Source organism: Choloepus didactylus, chromosome Y (genome assembly GCF_015220235.1).
Source record: "Choloepus didactylus isolate mChoDid1 chromosome Y, mChoDid1.pri, whole genome shotgun sequence".
NCBI lineage: Eukaryota > Metazoa > Chordata > Mammalia > Pilosa > Megalonychidae > Choloepus > Choloepus didactylus.
In genome coordinates, this window is record NC_051335.1 from 40,057,254 (window position 1) to 40,085,112 (window position 27,859).

The 27,859-nt window shown below is 40.9% G+C and overlaps 2 protein-coding genes across 2 annotated transcripts; both read right to left on the reverse strand.

Annotated features, from left to right (window-relative positions):
• Positions 1 to 10,288: 10,288 nt before the first annotated feature.
• Positions 10,289 to 12,244, reverse strand: LOC119524256 (mitochondrial import inner membrane translocase subunit Tim8 A-like). Its single transcript, XM_037822893.1, has 2 exons — positions 12,113 to 12,244; positions 10,289 to 10,686 (listed from the first exon to the last, which is right to left on the reverse strand). The coding sequence occupies exons 1-2, from the start codon at positions 12,242 to 12,244 to the stop codon at positions 10,525 to 10,527; spliced, it is 294 nt and encodes a 97-aa protein (XP_037678821.1). The 3' UTR covers positions 10,289 to 10,524.
• A 1,253-nt stretch (positions 12,245 to 13,497) lies between these two features.
• Positions 13,498 to 27,547, reverse strand: LOC119524105 (tyrosine-protein kinase BTK-like). The gene is given in 16 exon segments (XM_037822756.1): positions 13,498 to 13,569; positions 16,143 to 16,301; positions 16,828 to 16,945; positions 17,585 to 17,649; positions 18,479 to 18,704; positions 19,221 to 19,392; positions 19,861 to 19,935; positions 20,616 to 20,743; positions 20,924 to 21,003; positions 21,311 to 21,365; positions 21,959 to 21,986; positions 21,989 to 22,020; positions 22,433 to 22,620; positions 23,429 to 23,496; positions 23,825 to 23,953; positions 27,523 to 27,547. Coding segments are annotated over 16 exon segments (1,620 nt in total).
• Positions 27,548 to 27,859: the final 312 nt, after the last annotated feature.

The window sequence follows — 27,859 nt, forward strand, 5'->3', positions numbered from 1 at the left end:
ACCCAGGGGAGTGAATCTCCCTGGCAACGTGGAATATGACTCCCGGGGAGGAATGTAGACCCGGCATCGTGGGATGGAGAACATCTTCTTGACCAAAAGGGGGATGTGAAAGGAAATGAAATAAGCTTCAGTGGCAGAGAGATTCCAAAAGGAGCCGAGAGGTCACTCTGGTGGGCACTCTTATGCACACTTTAGACAACCCTTTTTAGGTTCTAAAGAATTGGGGTAGCTAGTGGTGGATACCTGAAACTATCACACTACAACCCAGAACCCATGAATCTCGAAGACAGTTGTATAAAAATGTAGCTTATGAGGGGTGACAATGGGATTGGGAAAGCCATAAGGACCACACTCCACTTTGTCTAGTTTATGGATGGATGAGTAGAAAAATAGGGGAAGGAAACAAACAGACAAATGTACCCAGTGTTCTTTTTTACTTCAATTGCTCTTTTTCACTCTAATTATTATTATTGTTATTTTTGTGTGTGTGCTAATGAAGGTGTCAGGGATTGATTTGGGTGATGAATGTACCACTATGTAATGGTACTGTAAACAATCGAAAGTACGATTTGTTTTGTATGACTGCGTGGTATGTGAATATATCTCAGTAAACTGAAGATTAAAAAAATGTGTCTTATGAGGGGGGACAGTGGGATTGGGGGGGCCTTAGGGATCACACTCCTGTTTGTCTAGTTTGTGGATGGATGAGTGGAAAGGTGGGGGAAGGAAACAAACAAACAAACAGATAAGGGCGCCCAGTGTTCTTTTTCACTTTAGTTTCTCCTTTTCACTTTAATTATTATTCAGGTTATTTTTTTGTGTGTGGTAATGAGGGTGTCGGGGATTGATTTTGGTAATGAATGTACAACGATGTAATGGTACTGTGAACAGTCAAATGTACAATTTGTTTTGTATGACTGCATGGTATGTGAATATATGTCAATAAAATGAATTAAAAAAATGAATGAAGGACTTTAATAGACATTTCTCTGAGGAAGATAAACAGATGGCCAAAGCAGATGAAGAGATGCTCAACATCTTTGATCATTAGGGAAATGCAAATCAAAACCACAACCACAAGGAGATTCCACTTCATACCCACTAGTATGGGTATAATTTAAAAAATGAAACAGAAAAAACAAGGTGTTGGTGAGGATGTGGAGAACTGGAACTGTCATGTATTGCTGGTAGGAATGTGAAACGGACAGCCACTGTAGAAAGCAGTTTGGTGGTTCCTCAAAAAGTTAAACAAAATTACCATATGATCCAGCAATTCCACTCTTAGATATTGTGGTGTTTTGAAATTGTATGTAGCCCCAGGAAAAAACATGTTCTTAAAGCTAATCCATTCCTGCAAGTGTACACCCATTGTAAGTAGGATCTTTCGATAAAGCTATTTCAGTTAAGGTGTGACCCACCTCATTCAGGATGGCTCTTAATCCTGTTATTGGAGATCTTTATAAAAGGGATAGAGAGAGAAAAAGAGAAAGAGAGAGAGAGAGAGAGACAGAGAGAGACCACAGAAGCAAAAAGATGAAATCAGTGAAACCCAGAAGAGAAGGGAGAGACCAGCAGACACTGCCATGTACCTTGCCATGTGACAGAGAAGCCAAGGATTGCTGGCAGCTGGTCTTCTGGAAGAAAGCATCATCTTGATGGTGCCTTGATTTGGACATTTTCTTGGATTCTAACCATAAGTGAATAAATTCCCATTGCTTAAGCCAAACCACTTCTTGGTATCTGCTTTAAGTAGCCTAGAAACCTAAAACAAGCATATACCAAAAGATTTGAAAGCAGAGACTCAGATACTTGTACATGAATTTTCATAAAAGCATTATTCACAGTGGCAGAAAAGTGGACACAACCCAAGTGTCCATGAATAGATAAATGGATAAAGAAAATGTGGTATATAGATAAAGTGGAATGTTATTCAGTTGTAAAAAGGAATGAAGTTCTGATACATGCTATATAATATGAGTGGACCTTGGATATGTTGTACTAAGTGAAATAAGCCAGGCACAAAAAGACAAATATTGCATGATTCCACTTATATGAAATATCAAGAATAAACAAATTCATAGAGACAGAAAGTAGATTACAGGGAATAGGGAATTATTACTTAATGGGTGCAGAGTTTCTATTTTGGGTGATGAACCAGTTTTGGTAATAGATGGTGGTGATGGTATCAAAACATTGTAAATGTAAATGTTACTAATGCCACCAAGTTGTACACTTAAAATATTTAAAATGGCAAAATTTATGTTATACATGTTTGTGTGTGTTACGACCATACAAAATTAATTTTAAAAAGGAATGAAGAACTGATTGTGTGCTACAACTTGGATGAACCTGAAAATTTTATGCTAAGTGAAAGAAGCCAGAGACAAAAGGTCACATACTGTATAATTCAATTTATATGAAATATCCAGAATAGGTAAATCCATAGAGATAGAATGCAGACTGGTGGTTGCCAAGGGTTGGGAGAGGGGAGATGGGGAGCATCTGCTTCATGGGTATAGGGTTTCCTTTTGGGGTGATGAAAATGTTTTGGAACTAGATAGAGGTAGTGGTTGCACAACATTGTGAATGTACTAAATGCCACTAAATTGTTCACTTAAAAATGATTAATTTTGCTTAGGGATGGAGGAGAACAGTGGTGATGGGTGGGTGATGGGGGTTGATAGCTAAATTGTACAGGGTTTTTTTCCTCTCTCTTTTTTTTTGGAGGTGATGAAAATGTCCTAAAATTGACTGACTGTGATGATTATTGAACATATTTGTAAATATACCAAAAACTATTGAATTGTACACTTCAAGTGGGTGAATTGTATGGTATGTGAATTATATCTCAATAAAGCTGTTTAAAAAATAGTTAATTTTTTGTTATGCAAATTTCACCTCAATTTAAAAAACAAGTACATCAAACCTCCACAGCTGGAATTCCCATGAACAGCAATTCCTTTAAATAAAATATCTGACAAGAACTAAGATAATTTTAAAGTGGAGGAAAAACACCTAACAGTAAATGCCTAGGGGGATCTTGATAATTACCATATCAGTAAGGAAGGGAATATAAACCAGAAGTCCTGTTCAAAATTTGTAAAATTTGGTAAACTTTGTAATTTCCCAATATTTATGATTTCCGTTATCTCATGTCTATTTCCCCATAATGTTTAAAAGCCAAACCCTTAAAATGCTAAGGGCCTATGTGTCTTGAGTAGGGAGCCAGGGTGAATTAGGGATAATAGTTTATCTTATGGAAAGAAGAATCCCAAAGTGTTGGCAACTTTAAAGAAAGGAAAGCAGGTTACATCTTGGAAACTACTAAGGGAAGGAAAAAGAAAGTGTTTGAAAAATGGGGTATCCTGTCACACAAAGATAATGAAGAATAGCTGTTCAGAAAATGAGGTAGTGTTAATGATAATGTTTACTTTGTAGTGACAAGGTACATCTAGCAATATTGTGACCATTTTAGATTTTTAGTTTGAACAACACTGGTTTAGTACATCAGGTCAATCACGTTATAAAGCAAATGATTTAAGCCTTAAGGAAATAACTATAGGTCTAAAGTACAGTTTTAACTCTTCAGCCAAGTCTCTGACTCCATACTCCTTCCTTCTTCTTTTTTTTTTAATCTTTTTACTCTCTTCTCCTTTCCTTATCAAAGTTAAAACACAAATTATTACATTTTATCTTTTTTTCCCTCTTGGCTTGTTTCTAAAATTTTCTGCTAAAAGTATATGGAACATTGTCTGTGAGTGATGTATTTCTGACTTTAGGGGTATGCTTATGTTCCTTAAATTGGAGGTTTACCCAGACATCAGAGCTATGGAACTGGGGATAACCATTTGTGTAACTTCCTCTCCACAGCCCATTCAATGTGATCTGTTCTTTTATCTTCCTCTCTTCCTCATCATTTCTGCTGCTCTTTGAACCCCAAGGCATCCTCTCATTGGCACATATTCTACACCCTACCTCTTTTCCTATCATCATGTTTTTCCTCTTTCCACTTTACCCCTGACTCCTCTCTCTCCCTGCTCCATAATATTTCATATATGTCCCCTCCTCTTCATCCCTGTTTCCACTATCTTAATTGAATCCTCCAGCTGTCTTGCCTGAACTAGTAAAATGCCCTTATTACTGTTCTCCCTGCCTTAATCCAACCTCCATACAGCTGCAAAGTGATCTTTAAATGCACATATGAGGGTTAAGGGTAGGACTTTCATTTATTTTATACAATTCTATTTTGTTTGAAAGTTTTAAAACATGCATTTAGTACCATTGTAATAAAAAGGGCAGGTATCATTATATTTCTCTACTGTTTAAAATCCAATCGTTTCCCATTAATTGCAGGATAAAACCCAAAATTCTTAATATGATATGCTCCATTAACCCTGCCACTTCAAGACAATGACTCTGCCAGGGTTCCAAAGATCTCGGTTCTGAATAATAATAACAAGTAGCTACCATTTAAGCATCTACAAGTGTGCTGAGTACTTTACATGTTATCTCATTTTACAACCCTGCAAGGTAGGTATTACCATCTCAGTTTTATAAAGAATCGAAGGATCAAAGAGGTTAATACACTTCCCTAGGGCTACATAGGTATTGATAGAGCCAGGATGTGAACCCGTTCTCCCTAACTCTAAAACTTGTGTTCTTTCCATTGTATTGTGCTATTTTCCAGTCATTCCTGCCCAGCCCTTTAGAGAAACATTAGTTCTAATCTTTAAATACATTAGGAGGCAGTTTAGTATAGTAGTTCAGACTTTGAGCTCTGGACACAAATTGCCTGGGCTCAAATTCCAGTTCTACTATTTATTAGCTGTGTAACATTGTATAAGTTTCTTTTCTCTGAGTCTCAGCTTCTCCATCTGTAAAATGGGCACAGTAATAGTAGTTCTTCTCTCATAGTTATTGTAAGAATTTTAAAAAGATGATCCATGTAAAATACTTAGTACAATATGAGCAACTAGTATGCATGTCATCAATAAAGCATAGCTATGATTATCAGTATGTTGCAGATACATCTCAAAATTCTGTTGGCCCTTTGGTTTATCTGGAGTCCCTGCTCATTACACCTGAGTTCTGGTATCTCTGTGTAGCAGAAACTGCCATAATGATATCACATAGGGTTTGGCTTTTTAAAAACTTTTTATTGTAGTTAACATACTTACAAGTCAAAATTTTCCATTTTAACCACTTTCAAGTGTGCAGTTCAGTGGTATGTCTTTACCTTTTTGGAAATGATCTTTACAAGATACAGCTTCAGCTATACCATGCAGTTTTTCTTAGTTTATATTTTAAATGGCTATTTGCTCAAATGCTGCTTACTTGTTAAGGTGTCAAAGAATGTAATGGTTTAATTGTCGAATTGCTTTAACATTTCTTATTTAAATTCAAAAATAGTAATTCTTTTTCTTTTTATCACAGGATTCATCTTTTTTGCCCTGTGAATAATGGTCATGTCCACCTTTTTTATTTTCTTAGTGGGACCACACTATGACCAGAGTAACATTCTGGTGTATATTCTTATCTGCTCTTCTGCTGGCTCATTTTCTGTGTCATGGGTCAAAGGTTTGGGCATTGCCTCGAAACAGCTATTTTTAGGAATGTCAATCACAAAACCAGCTCTGGGCTGGATACTCTTGAATTTGTCTTGTGATTTGCATAAGCATTCAAACTATCTGAACAGAGCCTTGGATGTTTTCAGTACCTCTGTACTCATTTCCCATGTATTATGTCCTTTACACTACTGCTGTCATGATCTGCTCTGCCATTCTTTTCAAGGGACCTCAACAATGTTATTGGTACTATTCGTGGTTTCCTTACCTTAGTTCTTGGCTTATTTTCTCCATGCCTTTCAAGATGTCTCTCTTGGTCCTGACCTGTTGCCCTATGACTTGACATCAACAAACTTAAACGATGCCCTTACTGCTTCATGTATTGAAGATGAAGGACGCAAAATGTTTTTCCATCTAAGTCCATAAGATGCCAGCAAAAATGAGGTTGAAGGAGAGTATGAAGCATCTTACGAAAAGCACTATTCCATGGTTTTTGGAATAAAATCTCCCTAGCTATTAAACAAACAGGAAACTATAAATGCTGGGGAGGATGTGGAGAAATTGGAACTCTTATTCATTGCTGGTGCGACTGTATAATGGTACAGCCACTGTGGAAGACAGTCTGGAGTTTCCTTAAAAAACTAGATATCGAGGTACCCTTTGATCCAGCAATTGCACTTCTCGGTATATACCCAGAAGATCTGAAAGCAGTGACATGAACAGATATTTGCACACCAATATTCATAGCAGCTTTGTTCACAATTGCCAAGAGATGGACACAATCCAAGTGTCCTTCAACAGAGGAGTGGATAAATAAAATGTGGTGTATACGTACAGTGGAATACTGTGCAGCAGTAAGAAGGAACGAGGTTGTGAAACATATGACAACATGGATGAGTCTTGAAGACATAATGCTGAGTGAAATAAGCCAGACAGAGAGATACTGTACATTACTACTAATGTGAACCCTGTGAAATATGTAAAATAAATGTTTTTATATTGTAGAATGTAGGGGACCTAGAGATAGACAGCAACTATTAAAGGGGGAACAATAATCTAATAAGAACAGGTAAGTTACTGAGGGTAATCTTAATGATATGGGAATGCTCAGGAATGACTATGGTTTGTTAATTTTCTTGGGGTATGGTAGGGACATGCTGGAAGCAATGTAGTTATTTTAGGTTTTTCTTATTCATTTGTTTTGTTTTATTTGAAGTGTTTTTTTCATTTTTTTATAAATAAAGTTAAAAAAAGATGGGGAGACATCTCTGAAGATTAGGAAAGTGATTCAACTAGAGGAAGGGGTAGCAACAGACAAGATGGAATTTAACAAAGGATTATGAATAGTAAATCTTTATATAATTTTCTTTCTTGGTTGCTAGGATATTAGAATAGTTAGAAGGAAAGAACTGAAATGGTGAAACTGTAACCCATAGCTTCCTTTGAAATTTGTCCTATAGCTACTTGTTAAATTGTAGTTTGAAAGTTATACTTTTTGTATGTATGTTAGATTTCACAATAAGGAAATAACTGAAACTATGATACTATAACTCATAATAACGTTGGAAATTTCCTATATATCTACTTGTTAAATCATACTTTGAAAGATATTATATTTTTGTATATATGTTTCATAATAAATAACTGAAATGTGGAATTGTAACCTATATTATTTGATATTTGCTAAGTACTTGTTAAATTGCACTTATAAAGTTATCACTTTTATGTATATGTAATATTCTACGATAAAAAATATAATTAAAAAAATCTCCCTAGCTAAGATTTTTCAGTATTGATATGGGGGAAAATCAGTTTTATTCAAAAGGGCCACTGACTGCATTCTATTATTCCATGTAAAAGCTATACAGGGCTTATTGATTTTTGAAAATCAAACTCCTTATGGAGCTTTGTTTATCATAAATAAATATGAAGTTCTGGCTTGGTTTCCTTAGATCTGTTATCCCTAATGTCAGTTCAAGGACTCATCAGCAGGCAGCTTGGTAGGTGAAATCATTGCCCCCACCCCAGCGTGGGATCTGACACCCAGGGGAATAAATCTCCCTGGCAATGTGGAATATGACTCCTGGGGAGGAATCTAGACCTGGCATCATTAATAGAGAACATCTTCTTGACCAAAGGGGAATGTGAAAGGAAACGAAATAAGCTTCAGTGGCAGAGAGATTCCGAAAGGAGCTGAGAGGTCACTCTGGTGGGCACTCTTACGCACACTTTAGACAACCCTTTTTACTTTCTAAAGAATTGGGGTAGTTGGTGCTGGATACCTGAAACTATCAAACTGCAACCCAGAACCCATGAATCTCGAAGACAATTGTATAAAAATGTAGCTTATGAGGGGTGACAGTGTGATTGGGAAAGCCATATGGACCATACTCCACTTTGTCTAGTTTATGGATGGATGAGTAGAAAAATAGGGGAAGGAAACAAACAAACAAAGGCACCCAGTGTTCTTTTTTACTTTAATTGCCCTTTTTCACTTTAGTTTCTATTATTGTTGTTTTTGTGTGTTGGGTAATGAAGGTGTCAGGGATTGATTTAGGTGATGAATTCACAACTATGTAATGTTACTGTGAACAATCGAATGTACGACTTGTTTTGTATGACTGCATGGTATGTGAACATATCTCAATAAAATTGAATTTAAAAAAAGGACTCATCAGCAGGAACTTGAGGGATAGTCTGGTTTGTTCTCACAGTATGCCTGAAAAAACCCATAGAGGTTCTAAGACAGTGCTTTAGGCACCACTAGAGGGTGTGAGTAGGTGAAGAGAGAACAGCAGGCAGGGCTCCAGATACCACCACCCCCAGCCCCCACCAGAGCAGCTTTGCTCTTCTATCTTATAATTTCAGCTTCTAAGTAAGATTTCATTTCAGGAAAAGAGTTTGCTGATCCAACCCTTTTGTTTTACAGTTAAGTCTTGAGTTTGCTACCTTTCCTATTTGAAATGAGGGCTTTTTCTCTAAGTTCTCAACACTAATCCCTAAGAGCCTGATTTCTCTGAGACTTCAAAATGCCATTGTTTTTTTATTACTACCACTACTGCTACTATTTTACCATGTGCATGTTCTCCAAACAGCAGCCAGACCCTCCTAAAACTTGTATCACATCTAGTCTGCTAAAACACACTCAAATGACTCCCCATCTTGATTGGTAAAAGCCAAAAGTTCTTCCGATGGCCTACAAGGCCCTCCAAGATGAGTGCACATGCACCCCAGCCCTGATCTGTCTCACACACATTTCTCCGACTTCATTTCTTACCTTACTTTTGACTGTTCTACGTGGCACGCACTCTCCCACCTTGGGGCCTTTGGACTTGCTGTTACATCTGCCTGAAATGTTCTTTCCCAAGATACCCATATAGCTTGGTCACTTAGAGTCTTTCAGGTCTCTGCCGAGATGCCATCTTCCCAAGAGGCCTTCTCTAACCATCTTACAGCACTGCCCCCCATTCCCTAATACCCTTATTCTGCTTTTTCTCCATGGCTTTTATTATATTGATTTATTTATATGTTTATTGCCTGTTTCTCGTCACTAGAACATAAGCTCCCCAAGGGCAGTGACTTTGTTTTTTGCACTTTTGAATCCCTGGCACCAAAAGCAGTGCTTCGCAGAGTAAACATTCAAATGTTTGTTGAATTGTCTTTCAGTCATTTTTTTAAAACATTTCCTTCTAAGTGCCTCTATAGGGAAAAGCTAAACAGGTACTTGAGGCTTCTAGAAATATATACTTCCCCAACTTTCATGGATTTGCCATAGAGGCTTCCAAAAAGTAATTCCATGTCAGGTCTATATTTCAGTCTACTAGGATGTGAAGTAAGAGGGGAATCCAGTCAACACAACCTCTTCTATTGCATTCAGGGACTTGACTGTCAGCACTGAATTCCTTCCCTCCCCATCTCATCTCAAGATTCTCTTTTCTCACAAAAAGGTCAGGGATCCCTGGAATACCATGCTGTGCCTTACACAGGGAAGGTACCCAGATTGACAAAATTTCAGCCTTGGAAGCAGCCCACACCAAATCTCTCAAGGGTGCCAGTGACAATAAAAATAGAAAGCCTTCTCAATCACAGAGTTGTATCTTGTAGAAGCTTTTATTTTGGTGATGGAAAGAATGCAGTAAATGGAATCTATACTGATTAACATTAGGCATGCACCTCTACCTGAAACCACTGTTAAGTTTTTGACTGGCCTAAATCTTCACAAATAATTTTGGCACATCTTTGAATTTTTTGTACCCTGAAATACAGGGTAAGTTAACTTCTTCTTGTGGCAGTTTAGTAATGAGAATTAGGTTTATTGTCTAGATCCCTTATTAACTATAAGGCCTCTAGACTCACAGGTGGCCTGTACTGCCTCCAGAGACCATACTTTACATAGGTTTTTAAGTAAATCATAGTATAGGAGAGGGAGATAAACTAGAAAGCTGAGGTGTACAGTTTGAACACTCCATAGATTTTTTTCCAGCACTGATAGTCAAATACTAGATAATGAGGCCTATAGTTACAGTACCAAATTACTCTCCTGCCACCACTGCCCTTTGTCACACACACAAAGATGTTTACCAATCTCCCCTGAAATCGGAAATGAATCCACACAAATGGCAGCTGTTACCTATGTAGTCCCATTGTCAAATTACAGGAGGCAGCTAATGGGACTTAGAGAAAAGCACAGTCCCACATACAGTAATATGCATCTAACAGTTTTCCATTCATCTGTCAATTATTTTTCACAAGATTAGCATTAAAAAACACAACCAAATACATATATGACCCTCAAACCCCACACAAAAATAATTGGTCTCTGTTCATGCTCAGATGACAGGATGTCCCAAGAGTGATAAAAGGTAGGAACCAATCTCCCTGTAGCCTTTTCTTCAACCGTCCCATCAACAGCTCTTCATTTCTTTAACTACCTTCCTTTTCCAACAAGGTAATGCCAAAATCAATCAGAAAGGCTTTCTGAGAAGACTGGCTTGGATTTCTGGGTCTGTTCCAGTCGATTCAAGATGAATTGGCTTGTATCAATGAAGCGCTCAACGCAGTTCACAAAACAGGCCTCAGCCCGACTGTCCAACTTTGGCCCAGGCTTGTCCATGCACTTCTCCTGTTCAGGACAAGTTAAAAGAATCACAAAGGGAACTTGTGCTTAGAGGAAGAACTTCACCCAAAAATCATATCTATGTTAACAGTTAACATTTGGCAGTTTAACATGTGTCAAGAAATTTTCCACAACTCTAGGGAAGACATGCTGTTTTTAATCTTCATTTTATAAAGATGTAAACCGTGGTACAGATACTTTGCCAAAAGTCATAGGGCCAGAAAATGGTGGAGCTGAGATATAACAAAGCAAGAAAAATGGCAAAATACAAGTGAATTTACTGAATTTGGTTATTAACTCCACAATGTTGCTTTCATTAAATACCTTCACATTGCCTACATAATAGAAGGTAAAAGGATAAATCATTCCATCAAGATAACCTACAACCTACCAGAGAGAACAAAACCTATGACCCGAAATTTTGTAACCTTATCTACTTAGCCATTTTTTACTTAAGTCAAAATGAATGGAAAAGTGTTGAATTTTCCTAAAGGGTCCATAGCTACAGATTCTTACAGTTGTCCTTAATCACACCCCCTCCTGGCCAAAATGTAAAGAATCACAGAGTTTAACAGAGTCAAAGTACTCTATTCTAAGGCAGACAAAAGTTAAGTAAGCATTTGTTCAGGGTCATGGTTCAGCAATACCGTAAGTTTATGGGAAAGGGACTATGGAAAGGAATTACTATATATAGTTCAAGTGGTTTAAATTAATTTCCTTCATTATTCTCTGCTGGGTATACAAGCCTCAGACTCTCCAATTACAAGGGAAATTTATCCTTGGCCTCTGAATTCTGTGTTGTGTATGCCAAGGGAGGGCAGTACGCTGTCCTTTGCAGCCAGAACACTTTGATCCTACGCTGCAAATGCCTTCCACCCTTTTGCCAAAGTCCCCTTACAGGGAATACTACGTTCCTAACCTTCAAACAGGAAACAGCTTGGTTATTACACAACCACCAACAAGAAGGCAAATAAGTGTATGTTTGGGAGAGATTAAACCACTTTCATGGTGGCCTAGAGCATTCATTTCTCACGAGGCAGGTTTAGAGCAACTGGGTGATCAAGGTAAACCCTGAGGAGTCCACAAACAGCAGATTCACTGACTCCCTGGGACTCGGCTTCCAAAAATAAAATCCCAGTACTGGGTTCTCTGATCAATCTTGGCGACCAGCATTAGGCAGCTTCTCCCTCAGGTGCCTCAAAGTGTTGGGTGGGACCGCAGCATAAGTTTTCTCGGATCCCCACTCCTCCGCACCAACAAAGCTGAGGTCCGGCGTGACAATCCCTTGAGAAATGGAGTCATCCTTCTTTCCGGCTCGGCCTGAGGAACCTGAAGAAACCAAGTAGTGATGCTGGGGCCCCTCCCCTCCCTCTTCCGGATCCCCGCGGGAAAGCAGGTTACAGTGTCCAGGTCCCAGCACCAGGATCCTCACCCAACAAAGTACAGTCATCTGATGCACCAGCTGCTGAAAGCGCTGCTTCTGTGTCTCCACCTCGATAAAATGCTGCAACTGCGGATCCACGAAGCCCAAACCCGCCGCGGAAGAAGACGAGGAGGAATCCATCCCAGCGCGACCACGCGAGCCGAGACCGACTCGGCATCAACTCGCCGACCTTCGCGTGTCTCCGCAACGGAACCGGAACAACAACCCGCCGGCTCAGGCACCGCCTCATGAGCTCACTGTGTCGGCGCAAGGCGGGGCTCGGGAGTCTGCCCGGCAGGCTTCCCGAGTCCCCAGCCTGGGCGCTCCCTTGCAGGAGGTTGGGGTATGGCATCTGGTGTCGGGCGTCCGAGCTCCTTCCCGTAGCTCCGCCGCGGCACCTTTTCTGCGCTTCACGACGTGCAGTTCAGCGCTGTGGCGTCGTCAGGAAGTTACTTCCAAAGATAATATAAAATCATAAAATAAAAGGAAGTTACTTCAGATCACGTGGCCTGTTCTGGCGGGCCCAACCGCTCCACCTCTACCTGCTTCTAAATTGGCCCGCGCTTTCCCAGTTACCAGGGTGGTGCAGTCGCCCGGACTGCTCACCTCTTTAGTTCCCTACGGCATCCTGGGCCCTTCGCCCTGGTTCTTTGATGGAGTGTCTCTTTCCTGAGACAGTGAAATGAGGCTCTGGCAGAGGTTGTCTCCAACTTTTCAGATTCAGTCAAATATTTCATGTCTACTGTGTGCCAGGCACTGTGCTTTGGCTTGTGAATCCATCTTTTGATTCAGAGGCAGAATTTTCCGAGGGCTAGAGGGGTTAAATGGCGAAGATCCCTTAGAGTTCTCAAAGCAGGACTATATCATATCAAGCCAATGCCACATAGTAGTTTTCTGGAATACTGAGACACGGCGCTTCAGGAGCTTGCATGATTAATCGAGACAGCAGAGACCTTCATGCTTTCTAGTAATTTTATTGTATCAAAAACACCCTCCCCTCCCATTTTTATGACACAGCTTTATTCTTGCCATATTCTGTCCCCCAGCCCCACCCCAGCTCTAACGCCTACCCAAAGAGAGGTTGGACCCCTTTTGAGGCTATTTACAGCCCTCCCCCAAAATGTTTCCATCCAAAATTCAGTCCGTCTCAATACTCTTGGGACGTTTCCTCTCTGGAGGGCAATACCAGGCAAAAATAATACCTTGGCCTTTGCTCAGAAGGCACTATCCTAGGGAACCAAAGAAGAAAGACATTCCTAGATGTAGAGAGGGGCCTTTGTGTATTCAGTAGGAGCACAAAGCCCCCAGGGACTGAAAGCCTGGAATTTCCTCAAATAAAGCAAAATTGGGACTTGGAGAGGAGAGGAGTGGAACCAAGAAGTTTATTGGTGAGCTCAGGATTCTTCGTCCATGACATCTAGAATGTTGCTGAGAAGAATTTTGAACGTAGGACGTTCATCTGCTTTCTAAGACCAAAGAAAAAGTAGAGTGTTACAGTGGGCTAGAATCCAGAGTTCAAGCAAAGTGCCGTGATTAAGCAGCAAATGTTTATTAAATAATACTCTAAGTCCAGCAGCATACCCTCTCGGTTACCAAAACATAGGAAAAGAAATGTAGGCTCGCCATAAAGTCCTTGTGCAATTTACATCTTTAATAACTCAGGTTTTAAGTGTATTAAGAACAATTTGACTTTAAAATGGTTAATTTTGAGTTGTATATGTTACCAGAATAAATTTTTTTTAAAAAAGAACGATTTGCAGATTATAATTGACAAATATACTGATTAAAACTGAGGGCAAGTTCATTACATAATTGTACACCAAAGCATTCTTATTTTGGATCCTCAAATGAAAAATGGCCATTAAACAAGTTTAAAAAGAGGTCAACAGAACTGAAATCCTATAAATTGTGAGATTTTTTTGGTTTCACTTTAAACATTGTTTCTATCACCCAGTATCCAAAGTTAACAAAGGGATTAACATTTCAAAACCATGGGCCTCCACTGGGCAGGGTTCTTGGAGATCTAGGACCTTATATTACTGTCTGGCCTCCAGACTTAGGCTCTTTTTGACAGCCATTGTCATTAGGCTCCTGGGATATCTGGTGGTTCAGGGCACACTCGTTCCAAAATGGTCTCAATCTGTCAGAACAAAAAGGTCAGCAATTCCTTGGTATTTTGAATCAGTGGTTCTCAGACTTTGCTAAGTATCAGAATTCCCTGGGAAGTTTAAAAACAGATTCTGGGTCCCACTCTGGGTCCCAGGATCTCTGGGGATGAGGCCCAGTAATCTGTACTTTTAAGAGTTCCCCAGGGATTCTGATATGCATCCAGGTTTGTGAGCCACTACTTGAAACAGGCTGGGGAAAATACCATCTGAAATAGCAGAGTGAGGATGCCCTAGTTGTGAGAGAGCATAGCCAGTCACCCTTAATCCTGCATCACACAGGAGAGAGAAGGGAAATGACTCCTTTCTCCACACTTTCTTTGTGACCTCTGTCATTTGTTCGAGGGAAAGGAGCCATGCTCTGAATCTAAACCACCACTTTTCACCTCATCAGGAGGGCTCCAGATTCACATATGTGCTTGTGGGGCACTATCTTTCCATAGGTTTAGTGGGGCAGAACTAAGAGCTGGGCATTGATTTCCTATGAGAGATTTAGGTTGCCAAATTAAGGTGGCTAAGGATCTACTGAAAAGTGGAGACAGCACCTCTGGAAGAACCCAGGGTGAAGGTGGTGAAGCATTTTAGTAATGGTAGGTCAGGCTCCTTATTTCCCAAATACCACATCCACCCACATATTCCACAAGGTGCCGTCTATTGTTTTCTAAAGTACTACCTATTTTTTTTTATTAAATTCAGTTTTATTGAAATACATTCACACACCATACAATCATCCATGATATACAATTCACTGTCCACAGTATGATAACATAGTTATGCATTCATCACCACAATCTATCTCTGAACATTTTCCTTACATCAGAAAGAACCAGAACAAGAATAAAAAATAAAAGTGAAAAAAGGAACACCCAAATCATCCCCCATCCCACCCCATTTGTCCTTTAGTTTTTATCCCCATTCCTCCACTCTTCCATACACTAGATAAAGGGGGTGTGATCCACAAGGTCTTCACAATCACACTGTCACCCCTTGTAATCTACATTATTATATAATTGTCTTCAGGAGTCCAGACTGCTGGGTTGGAGTTTGGTAGTTTCAGGTATTTACTTCTAGCTATTCCAATACATTAAAGCCTAAGAGGTGTTATCTATATAGTGCATAAGAATGTCCACCAGAGTGACCTCTCGACTCCATTTGGAATCTCTCAGCCACTGAAATTATTTCATCTCATTTTGCATCCCCCTTTTGGTCAAGAAGATACTCTCAGTCCCACAATGCCGGGTCCACATTCATCCCCGGGAATCATACTCTGCGTTGCCAGGGAGGTTTACACCCCTGGGAGTCGGGTCCCACGTAGGGGGGAGGGCAGAAAGTTCACCTGTCGAGATGGCTCAGTTAGAGAGAGGGCCACATCTGAGCAACAAAGAGAGTACTACCTATTTTAGTTCTCTTTAAGGCCTAGGGTTAAAAAAATAGAAAAACAAAAACAAAATACCTTACTTAGGACCTCAGCCAGAAGAAGTTGGCAGCTAATAAAGTAGAAGAAAGAAGGGCTAATGGCTTCCAAATAAATGAACACAAACTTGAATTTTTTCTTTCCTAATGTCTATACACTTGTCTGTGTGCCTTTGGCAGCCTGCTTATGCTAGGTGACATGGCTTTACAACACCTGCTCTCCCTAAAACTGAGTTGGTATTGGGGTCTTCTAATGATACTATAGTGAGGCTTGGGGTGAGCCTGGGAAAGCCTGGGGCTATCAGAGGATGTGGGGTGCAGTCTGGAGTAAGGCAATGTGCGCAGCTATCAGTTTGCCCAGCTGGCCTGCAGCTATGGAGAGAGGAGGTTGGGTGCTAGGAAGGTTACATGGGAAAGTAGATTCAAGGAAATGATTGAAGAGGTTGCAATAAAACCCTTACCTCATGCCAGCAGCTGTACATAATGGTATATACTCTCTCTGAAGCCAGATGAGGCCTGTAGAGACGTAGGCCTTGGGCAATGTGTTCAGCAGTCTCACTGTTAGTAAATCTCTCATATGGCATCTTCCCCAGAGAGTAAATTTCCCACATCAAAACCCCTAGAAAGGGGGAAAAATGTACTTAGTTGTTTTTCAGTCTTTTGGGTAATAGGGGCCCTAGTCCTTCTAGAACAGTCTCAAAGATCAGAATCAGCTGTCACAACCTCTGGGCTTTTTTGCACTTTGTACAAATGTCTGCTTTAGTTCTGACTGCACTGGATTGTGATAAGGGCTGCACTATACTATCAGCTCATCTAGAGGAGGGACAGCATTTTATGTGTCTTTGTAGTTGTAGGGTCTGGCAGTCTCTGCTGCATGATCAGCATTCAGAAATGTCCAATAGTGAATGAATTGTTTCTTTCCTTCAATATATTGTAAATTCTAAGAAGGCAGGGACCATATCTAGTTTACTGTCTTTATCCCCAGCAAACCTTGCAGTACCTGACATTTCATAGGCATTCCCTAAGGATTCAATGAATGAGAGCGGGAACAAATAAGTCTCTCTGCACAGGCTGCAAACTGTGCATTTTCCCATTGCATTCCTCTTCCTTTGAGCTGTGTAATCTGTAGAATCTTATCCACTCATCAAAAGTCCAAATGTCAGATTTGCTGCTGAACTTGCTATACATAAGGACTTCTGGTGGAGACCACCGAACTGGAAATTTGGAGCCTACTGAGCTTGTGTATTCATCATCCAGGACATATCTGCAAGGGATTCAAGACTTTTTATAGTTTGGGTTTGGTGAGCTTGATATTTGCTTAAATTTTCTTGGCATAGTCGCAAAAGCTGCCCAAACACATGTTTACAAGCTTTCTCAAAAGGCTCTGCTACCCAACCAGTGTCTTTCATAATTTTTTTTAAATTTTCCTGTTTTTCATACCTAATTTAGCTTTCCTGGTTGACAAAATGGCTATAGGAAGAATGGAGCCAAATAAGATCTAACAGTTGCTCCCTTCCTCTTTTTCCCACCCTCCTTTCCTTTCTCTGCTCTTCTACTTCCCTTCCTTGTATTCTGCAGTTGCCGGTGGAAATTAGACTAAGTAGGAAAGAAGAGTGGATGGGTAAGGTCAACAGGATTAACAGATCAAGGCAAGGTATTGGGAAGATAGCCAAAAAGACATCGGGCAAAGATAAAGGGAGAAAGGAGAGGGTTATAACAATAAAATGAAAAGATGAGGGAAGTGAATTAAATAATTCAGAGGAAGAAGAGGGATCAAGAGATGGTGGAACACACAAAAATGAGAGAAAAAAAGAAAAGGACAGAATAAAAACTATAATGCCTGCTCATGTTTGTACTGTGCTACTTTTACATTTAAAGGGAAAGATGAAATAGGCATACTCACCTGGACAGGCCGAAGTTAGATACTTTAACAACTCCTTGATCGTTTACCAAACAGTTTCGAGCAGCCTGTAGTGCAATAGATCCAAGTGAGACTCTGTCCCTGGCATACAGATTAAAGGCACAAAGCTTCTGCCCACCAGCAGAATGAAGCCAGGGAAGCCTCATCTCTTTCAACTACAGACATTCTGCCACCTAATAGGAGTCAGCTGATGCCACTAGGAAGTTTTGATGCATTTTTGCCACATGTAAAGCAATCTGCTCTCTAGTCATAAGTAAAGCAGGGAGGACATGCAGAATGAGTTCATTCACATGGGCAATTCTGTGACTCCAATTCCTTCAATGAGTGCTGAGCTAATTAGGGGGAAAAGGAAGAGAAGCTTTTTTCCCTCCCTGCTTTTCTGCCAGTGGAACAAGGGGCAATTTGAGCCTTGAACTGCCTGAAACAAATAAGGGCACAAACTCAGATGCCTCTAGGGGCCAGGCAGCCAAAGCAAAAGAGTTAAGTGGGGTGGGTGGAGATTGCAGGAAACTGGGGAGCACACTCCTGGTCTAAAGGAGGCTCCTCAAGTTCAGTTGACTGTTAGCATAGCCTGTGAGGAGATAGGCCCAGTGTTACAAGATGGTCCAGATTTTCAAGAAAAGTTGGACGTTCCATTTTTTAAATGTGAAATATCTCTTTTTAAGTGTTTTCCAATACATAATTATTTAAACACACACACACACACACACACACACACACACACACACACACACATACACACAAACAAATGGACCAAATGCACCCACTGGGACAGAGGCAAACTTACTTTTAGTACTTTCTAGATAAAACTTAAATAATGGCACCTGTAACCCTCCCCATCAGTATATGATATATCTTTTACTGCTGCTTCCACACCCTCAGCCCTTGGCTGAGGTGAAGGAACTGCTTTGATTCCAGGTATTCCATGGCTTCACAGACATCCTTGCACATCTCCAGTAGCTGCTGAGTCTGGAAGCGGTGGCGCATCTCCCTCAGGTAGTTCAGGAGGCAGCCATTGGCCATGTACTCAGTGATGATGAAGATGGGGCACTGTTTGGTACATACGCCATACAACTGCACCAGCTTCTCATGGGAAAGATTCCTACAGGAGAGAGGCAACGAACCAGTCCTCTTCTTCTGACTTTATATACTACTCATAAAGGTGCTGGGGAGGAAAGGGATTGACCTAGGAGTAGAGCACCAGATTAGGGACCATAATAGCAAAATAACTTCCCTCCTTCCCACTTCGAACCCCAAGTGCTTAACCGTGAATGTAAGCAGGGATTTGGAGTCCATCAATAGAGCAGGAAAACAGTCCAGGGCTGAATGAACACTAAGACTAAATTAGAATCAGTCTTTCTTTTGACAGTCTCATTTTCTACTCTATCCCAAATGCTAAGGAAATGGTACACACCCATGATAAACACAATTCTCAACTAATATCTAAGGCAGAGAAATGATTACCTTAGAAGTTAGGACTCCCGCAAAACAAAGGTTGACCTCAGACCCTGGTCCCCAAACTTTCTCACTGTAAGTCACCTTAAACCACAGTGAGTTGTCCTGGTAATTCCTAGACTCCAGCAACTGGATTGAGAGTTGAGTTTGGGTTCTCACTCACATCATGACTTTAGCTTCTTCAATGAACTCATCCTCAGACATGGAGCCTTCTCTGATCATTTTGATGGCCACATCATACTGGCCTCTCCATTTCCCATACTTCACTACTCCAAATTGTCCAGTCCCCAGCTCCTTCAAGAATGTCAGGTCCTTTGGATCAATCTCCCATGATCCTATAACAACAAAACCTTGGTGTGAATCTTTTTTGTCATGTATGTATAATTACTAAAATAGATAAGAATCCCTACTGGGGGTAGGAATAGGGCACTTGTAAAAAAGGAACTTCTCAGGAAAACTAATAAATCTTTGCTCATGGGTAAGCCTCACAGACAGGTTGGATAGGTTACTAGTTGGAGGAATCTGGAAATTTTAGGTAGAAGTCATAAGACAGGAAACATGGACTAGGCAACATCTCCAAATCACTTTATAAGCCTACATTTTTGCAGTCTCAGTAGGAGCCACTAGAAGGAGATAAACCATTAAACATCTTTGCTTATCTCTGTTTTGACCTTCCTTGAGGTAGCTGGTGCAGAACAGTACTGCAAGGACACACACTCACGGAGGCAAGGTCTAATTGGGTTTGCCAAAGGTGATCCTTACAACTGTCCAGCCCACCAGATCCTTGAGAAATAAACAGTTACCGTAGCCCAGGCCTGCCGTGGAAGGCGCATTCTTGTTTTGTTGAGACACTGGATATTTGAGCCTGGATATGAGTCCTGAAATGTGCAGAGAGGATCAAGATGTTGGTGGAGTGTGGGGGTGAGGCGTCATACATCCTCACTTAAAGCCTCACAGTCCCTATGTGCATCTTTCCAGTACATTTTGAATCCCAGGAAATCTCCATGAACCCACATTCTTCTAAAAGTTTTTCATCTCACAAGAATTCTCAGGGTTGATAAAAAAGAAAATGCTACTTGAAACACTCCCCCTCCAACTAAAAATACTCCACCTCCCAATGCAGCCTTACCTCAAATCCTACCTTCTCAGTTAAGCTTTCCCATGTATTCTTGCCCTCACTAGTATCTCAGCTTTTTGAATTTCTATACTTAGAAACTCTTCAGATGTTTTTTTCTAACCTGTGTGTTCTTTGAGGGCAAGAACCTTGACTCATAATTATCCTGTGCTCTTTTGGAGTACCAAGGAAATTGGTGAGCACACAGTAGGAATTCAATGAATACTTGCTGATTCATTAATCACCAGCATTTAAGTCAACTGATCAATCACCAGATAAGAAGTCCATCTGGTGTAAAGTCTACCTTTGACCATCTCTTTACTTGACCTCTATCCAGCTAATTCACACTGCCCTGTGAGGCTTATTCTTCCACTGATCGCCTCATCCTCAATTGCTTCTCCAGGTGTTTGTAACACTCTGCTTCTCAGTGACCCTAGTACTCACCTGCAGAGTTATGTTGATGGTAGTTAATGAGCTCAGGGATGGTGCTGAAAAGGTGCTTCTCAGCCAAGTAATACTGGCTCTGAGGCATGGAACACACAACATAATGACGTATCACTCCTTGAGGGTCCCTGAAGAAGTGGATGTTCAGTCTGCAACCTTGGAACTAGGGTCAGTTGAACCCAAGAAGTGAAATGGGATGAATTTTGAGTTGAAGGGACAGAGGAAGTGGGGAGAGGCACACTATTAAGGAGCTACTGGGAGGACATCCTTTTCCTTGGTCCCTAGGGTCTTGGAGAAGTAGCACTCACCCTGTAGATTTAGCAAACACAGACACAGTATATTTTCCAGCTTTGCTGGAATCTCTGACAATGAAACCTCCTTCTTTCCCCTGAAACAGTGAAAAAACAGTGAAGGTAGGTGGAGGGGGTCCTCATACCTGTTTGCCACCTGTCCAAACCTGAGAGAAACTAGAACCACCCCTGCTTTCACTGCAGAGTTCCATGCTTGAGCTGCAGCCTCATTGCTTTTGGTACTGAAAAGTGTTATTGGGACCCCATAGGATGGCAGTGTTGATATCACCTTGCCTGGAGATGGTGGGCAGCAGCAGGTCCTCAGTTCAAGATCCTTGCTTATTGGCTGTGCAAGGAGAATACTGTTTGTCCTCACATTTGGCTTATGGTGGGTCCTGTACTTACCTCTTGCTTTAGCAGTTGCTCAGCTTGACTCCGAGTCATGTGCTTGGAATACCACCTGTAAAGGGAGAGTGTTTGAGGGACTCCTAGGGCTTGTGGTAAGCAGCTGGGAAAATATAGCACCCTCTAGTGCTGTCCATGCCAGTGGCTCAGTCAAGTCATTTAAACCCCATTTATTGAAGGTCTGTCATATATGCAGAGCACACTGTGTGCCTTTACAAAATGCAGATTAGCACTAAAGATTCATGGATATAGAAAGTAGAGGGTGAAGACAGACAGCAGGGAAGTGAATAGGAACTGGGGCACTCAAGGACAGCCTACTTTCATGATTAAGGAGAAAAGGGCAATGCTAGATGTTTGATATTTTTACCCTTTCAAATGTTTCCTATCAGACAGTCAACTCCCTCTTGTGGTTTGATTCTTCTGAATTGGGGGAGGAGAGGCAGTGGCCTCACTAGCTCCCTTAAGCAGAGTGGGTTTGAGGTGAGGGTAAGAAATTGGCACTAATTAGGGGTGGTGGCATCAACTGACCCGGTTGTCACTGGTTTTAATTTATATCTTGAAATTAAAATTTTGTTGAAAGTATAAAAAGATATACACGATATTTTGGTCCTCCTGGAAGACTGTGTGCTGGGAGTACAGCATACTCACTCATACATTTCCATGGAGTCTTCTGCTTTGTGACATAGTTATTAGGGATGTATCCTTCCTGCCTGTAGATGAGACAATGCAATAGATCATACAGCATCTCCCCATCCTTGGAGAGAGACAGATTCATATACCTATAACCCTGGGCTCAGAACTAAGCTATACATATTGTATCCCCCCCTCAAACAGGATCATGTCTTTGGTGCAAGGTTAGGCAAGCAAAGTGTGTCGCTTCTGCACTTGTGGCATTGATGTTGTGCACAACAACATATGTGCCAGACCCTACAGGCTCAGAGTGGTGGCAGAGATCATGTGTAGCATGACACACTAGCAAGAACTTGATGGGAGGCCACATTCACTTTGCCTAGAAAGAATGATTTCTGATCAGGACACTGAGTAGGAGAATTACACTGCAGGATTTTGCACATGTGTGGGGTGGGTGGGCACAAGGCTCAGAAATGGCTTGCACACACTCACCCATTTTTATCCCGTGCCCTCCACCATGGTAAGTTGCTCTCCTCCAGGATAAAATACTCTTCACCCTTCTGCAGCTGTAGGTCATTCACATTCATTGGCATATAATCGTAAAGGGCCACAACCTTTTTCAGCTCACTTGAGGAGACAGGGGCTGCTGTTGGCTCAGGGGGCAATGGCTTTTTCAAGATCTGTGTAGCTAGGAGAAAAAGGAGAGGGTTTGGTTAGATATAAAGTATTCTCATCTCTCCCTCCGGTTCTCTGGATTACCAGAAATACCATTCTAACTGAAATCAGGCAAAATAAAAGGTTTTCTTTAGCATTCAACAACCATTTTTTAAACACCTACACAGACATTCTCAATTTACCTAGTGCACATTAAAATCACCTAGGGACTTTTTTAAAGCCTGACTCCCTGGCAGTCTCCCAGACCACTTACATAAAAATCTCTGTGAGTGGGACCCAGACATCAGCATTTTTAAGCTTCCAGGGCAAATGCCATATACATCCAAGGTCAGGAAATGTGCTTGACACTGACCTGGTAAGTGGATCTGAACCTTGGTTTCCTTATCTGTAAAATTAGCATGATACTTGCCCTGCTTACTTACGATAGGTGAGAAAGGGTTTTTTAGACCTCAAAAAGTAAACCAAAAATCAAGTTTTAAAGTAAAATGTTACTGGGATAATCTGGATGTTTACTGTTAATTTCTTTCAACTTTCTGTATGTTTGAAAATTTTCATAATAAAATAAGGAAAATGCCAAGCTTTGTTATGGTGTTTCAAACAGGTGATTGGCTTAAATTGTTGCCAAGAGCTACCTAATAGCCCTCTACCTCTCCAATGAAGAGGAAGTCCTGATTAGTAGGACAAATCCCCTGTCTCAGCAAGAATACTAATTAACATTACCAAGTCCTAGAGGAATTCTAAGACTGGTGTATTTCCAGGGTGTGACTGCAAATGTCTATCTAAGTGGTAGTAGCACCCAATTTCCCTGTATACCTGGTCCGCCTCAGGAGTTGGGGGAAGAGGCTTTTTGGTTTTTCGGTAAGAACTCCCAGGTTTTAAGCCTGAAAAACAAGAAGCCAGTGGTGATATGGAATGTATTTTAGGGAAGGGCTCAGCAACAGGTTTGATAGGGACTTTTCTCTTATACCTACATAACTTTAGGCAAGTTAGAAAAAAGTCTGGGTGGTCTTGGCCCCATGCCAGGGCACAAAACTTGGAGAGCAGAGCACCAGTTGGGTTTCAGCCCCCAACAGACCTGTCTCCCAGGCCCCTTTGTTCAGGGGCCAAAATATACAACCTTGTGTAGTGTCCCTGGGTTTGATAGACCCTTGAGAGAGTGATGGAAATAGAGTTGAAGGAGGAAGAAATTATACTACTTAGATTTTTTAATTCCATTCCTGTTCTCCAAAATTTGGCAGCCCATAGCATTTTTGGCTGTCTGAGAGCAGCAGAGATACTGCCCATCGATCCAGAAACAAGGGTGGTATTTCTGTACCAGATCACTGTTGTACTGGATTACTGTAGCAGGAGAGAAGAGAGAGAGAGATCACATTTCAGGGAGAGATCACAATGTGGGAGAATCCACCATTTGCCAGTTTTCCTCTTTGAGCTTAGTGGTATGCTTCCAACAGTGTTCCTTCCTCATCCACCCTAAAGGAAAGCTGATGACAACAGTTGGCTCACATGACTGCCCTGCCTGTCTGTGTGCCCTGGCCCTGGAGAGTTCCTGTGCAGGTTTCTTCAGTGGTCTGTCATGATGAATATCTCTTGACCAACATGAAAAGAATATCTGATGTCTCCAGAGCCCAAGAACAGAAATATGTTATCTATGTCTTCCCAGTAGCCATTACAATCTTCCTGTAAGGCTGATTTGATTATGGTGTTCATTTTCCAGATAAGGGAAACAATGTGCCCAAGCTAAATTCTCACTACAGCTTGTTTAGTTTGCTTTAATTTTATTGTGGTAAAATATATGTAACATAAAATTTGCCATTTTAACCATCCTTACATGTACAATTCAGTGATATTAATTACATTCACAATGTTGTGCTCCCTTCACCACCATTCGTTACCAAAACTTTTTCATCACCTCAAGGAGAAACTCTGTAGCTGTTAAGCAATAACTTCCCATTCTTCCTAACCCCTGCCCCTGGTAATCTGCGTTCTACTTTCCGTCTCTTAGCTATTGCTTATTTTTGTATTTCATATAAACCAAATCATACAATATTTGTCCTTTTGTGTCTGGCTTATTTCACTCAACATGATGTCTACAAGTTTCATCCATGTTGTCACATGTATCAGAACTTCATTTCTTTTTGTGGCTGATTAAGATTTCATTGTATAACACTTTGGTTTTTAATATACCAGTATCTCAGGTCCCTGAGTGACCTTTTAGGGATACTTGCCTTAGGAAGAACTTCAGGATTAGGCTTTCTGTGTTAAAAAGAATGGTTAACAGAACCAAGATCGGGGCAAAACTATTGGTGCCAATGAAGGTGATTCTGCCTCTAGAATAAGCAGGGCTACAATCTTTCTAGAGCCACTGAGGTGGGCCGTGGTCATTGCAGGAGGTACATGTAGCAGCTCCATTTTCCTCACAGGGTTGTGAGGTTCAAACGGTCTCCAAACATTTGGAGATGCTAAGCTAAGAGATGAAGTCCAGAGTTTGCCCCAGGGAATCTACAAGAAGACCCCCAGATACTTAGAGAGAAATGCCCTAGGAGAAAAAAGCAATGATGCTTTGGAGCCAAGTGATAGGAGCTAAGGCAAAAGCCCAGAGATATTTTGGAGAAAGCCATTTTGAAACACAACGTGGGAGCAAAGGACCAGCAGATGCCAGCCAGGTGCCTTCCCAGCTGACAGAGGTGTTCTGAATGCCATTGGCCATTCTTCAGAGAAGGTATTATCTTGTTGATGCCTTAGTTTGGACACTTAGAACTGTAACCTTGTAACTTAATAAATCCCCTTTTATAAAAGCCAAAAAAAGTCTCCAAAATACTTTGCAAAGAATAGAGAGGTTTACCAATAGGAGGAATTAGTGTTACTGTTTTTAAGACTGTGACATTTTAAGAATTGCAACATCAAGTCATTTAGAAAAGCCATCCAGGGGATCACACGTTGTGAGATAACTGAGAGAAGCAGACATGAAACAACTGACAGTAGTAAGCACCGGGGCAAAGACCCAGGCTGGTCTAAGAACATTCACACTTTAGGAATACACATTTTAGCATTTACTATTAAGAAGAATCTCTGCTTACCTAAAAACAAAACAAAACAAAACAAAACAAAACAAAACAAATACCTTCCTTGGTAGAGACCAATGTGATTCCTTAAGAGTACTGGTCATATACCACTCACTTATGGCTTTGAGTGGAGGCCTGGAAGCTTCTAATGGCTGAGTGCATTTTACAGGCAAATAAACAGCACTTCTGTTTATTTTTCTTAAAGTGCTGCCTTGATGCTTTTCTAAACACGGATCTGAAGACTTTTAACCTCTCCCCCCACCCCACCCTCACTTTTTCAGCACTCTTCTTCACCATTGTACCAAGATCAGGGTGGTGAGAGCTGTTCAGATGCAGTGCAGGCAGTAAGGGGATGTAAAGAATTAAAAAAGAATAATGAAACTGACAAAAATTCCATTCCTCTTTGTTGTTACCATGCAATGGTAATTCTGGACAATGTCAGTGATAAAATATTAGGGCTGATTTTTTCCCAGCACCCTCACCCTCAACTCTCTCCCCTCATGCCACTAACCTTCACCAAGGGATTTGAAGACCCTTAGGCCCTCTGTGCCTTTTGCAGGGCTGGGCACCAGTAGACATGCTAAGAATACTTAATTGACACCTAGCTAATCTGATAAACTAAGCTATGCTAATATGCTAATAAAAGAAAATAAGGTTTCCTCCCCTCTCCAACCCTAGCACACTCCCTGCATTCCTAAATAATGGCTGCCTCTTAAGAATTCCCCTGTATATGACACCCCTTCTTTTGTTGGCTAATCCAGAGCTGGTATTTCCAGCTACTTAGGAGAGGATGGCAAAAGCAGGGCATCCTAGTAGGAGAGCTAGGGAAGACTCTTTACTTCACCAATAAACAGGGGCAGCATTGTCTCAGAAGAACTAATGGTTTGTGCATATTCTCTAAGTACTTGATGGGCTGATCTCTTGTGTCCATATTTATCATGATTATGTCTATAATTGTGTTTCAAGCATGAATCAACATTTCCTCCCCATATGGGTCTACAGAGTTCCACCAATGCCACTTTAATTCATTTTGGTGAGCTTGGGTTACTTGCTTGTTTTTGAAGTAGCTATTAGGACAGGCTCTTTTGAGCTTTACCAAACAAATATTGAAGATTGAGTGTAAACAAATATCTATGGTGCTGTAACATAGAAGTTCCCATTGCCATGTTGAAGGAAATGGAAGGAGAGCATCCATGGCTAAGTCCTCAGGGATACCACCCCTGCATGGAAAGAGCCATTTAGAAAAGATAGCAGCCAGATATGAGGTATCTGGGGTCCTACTTTTTAAGTTGAGGTTTAGCTTATACATAATAGAGTGTAATAGGTCTAAGGTGAATAGCTAACCACATTCATCTACAATGATTTAACCATCATTCAGATCCAGCACCTCAAAAGGCTCCCTCATGCCCCCTTCAAAGTAAATACCTCAGGAGAAGTAACCAGTATTGTGATGACGTCTCCCTTTCATGTTGGTGATGTTCAAATGGTGCATTTCACCAACAGGTGGATAACCTGTCACTAGAGTGGGATTCTATGGCTTTTTGGGCATCCCACTAATTAGCATTGCCAGCATCTGGGGCTGACCTGGGATTGTTAGTTACTTGCTCCTAAATCTCCCAGCAACCATGGTATTTGTTGGTAGCTGCCTACTTTGGGGCTTATGTTGTCAGTTCCACCCAGGTCTGGAAAAACTAGAAAAAAATGCCTTCAGTAAACCATAAGGGAAGAGAAGGCTAAATAACACCTAGCCACTCTACCTGCCCACACTAATGACTCAACTAAAGTGGTGTGGTGGTGTTTTTGTTTGGTTTGATTTGACTTTTAGCCTGGTGTCATCTTACTTACCTAATGATATTTCACAGCAGTGCATTATCAACATCTGAGTAAATAAACCAAGTTTATAATCTGGATATTCTATCTTTGGTCATTATTCATACCTTAAATATAGTGGCCACTCAGTAAAATTTGTTGGGTTATGCTATGACTGGTTTTGATATCAGTATTTGAAGTATAAAGGAGCTAACTGGAACATTCCACACTTTTTTTTCTTTGTTTTACCCTCTTGCTTTCCCCCTATTTCCAAACTAAATCCTAGCTGTCTCTCAACATAGAGCTCAAGCTGATGATGGTTGTTTACGTCCACAGAAAAATCAACCAATATAACTCTCTATTGATCCCTTTC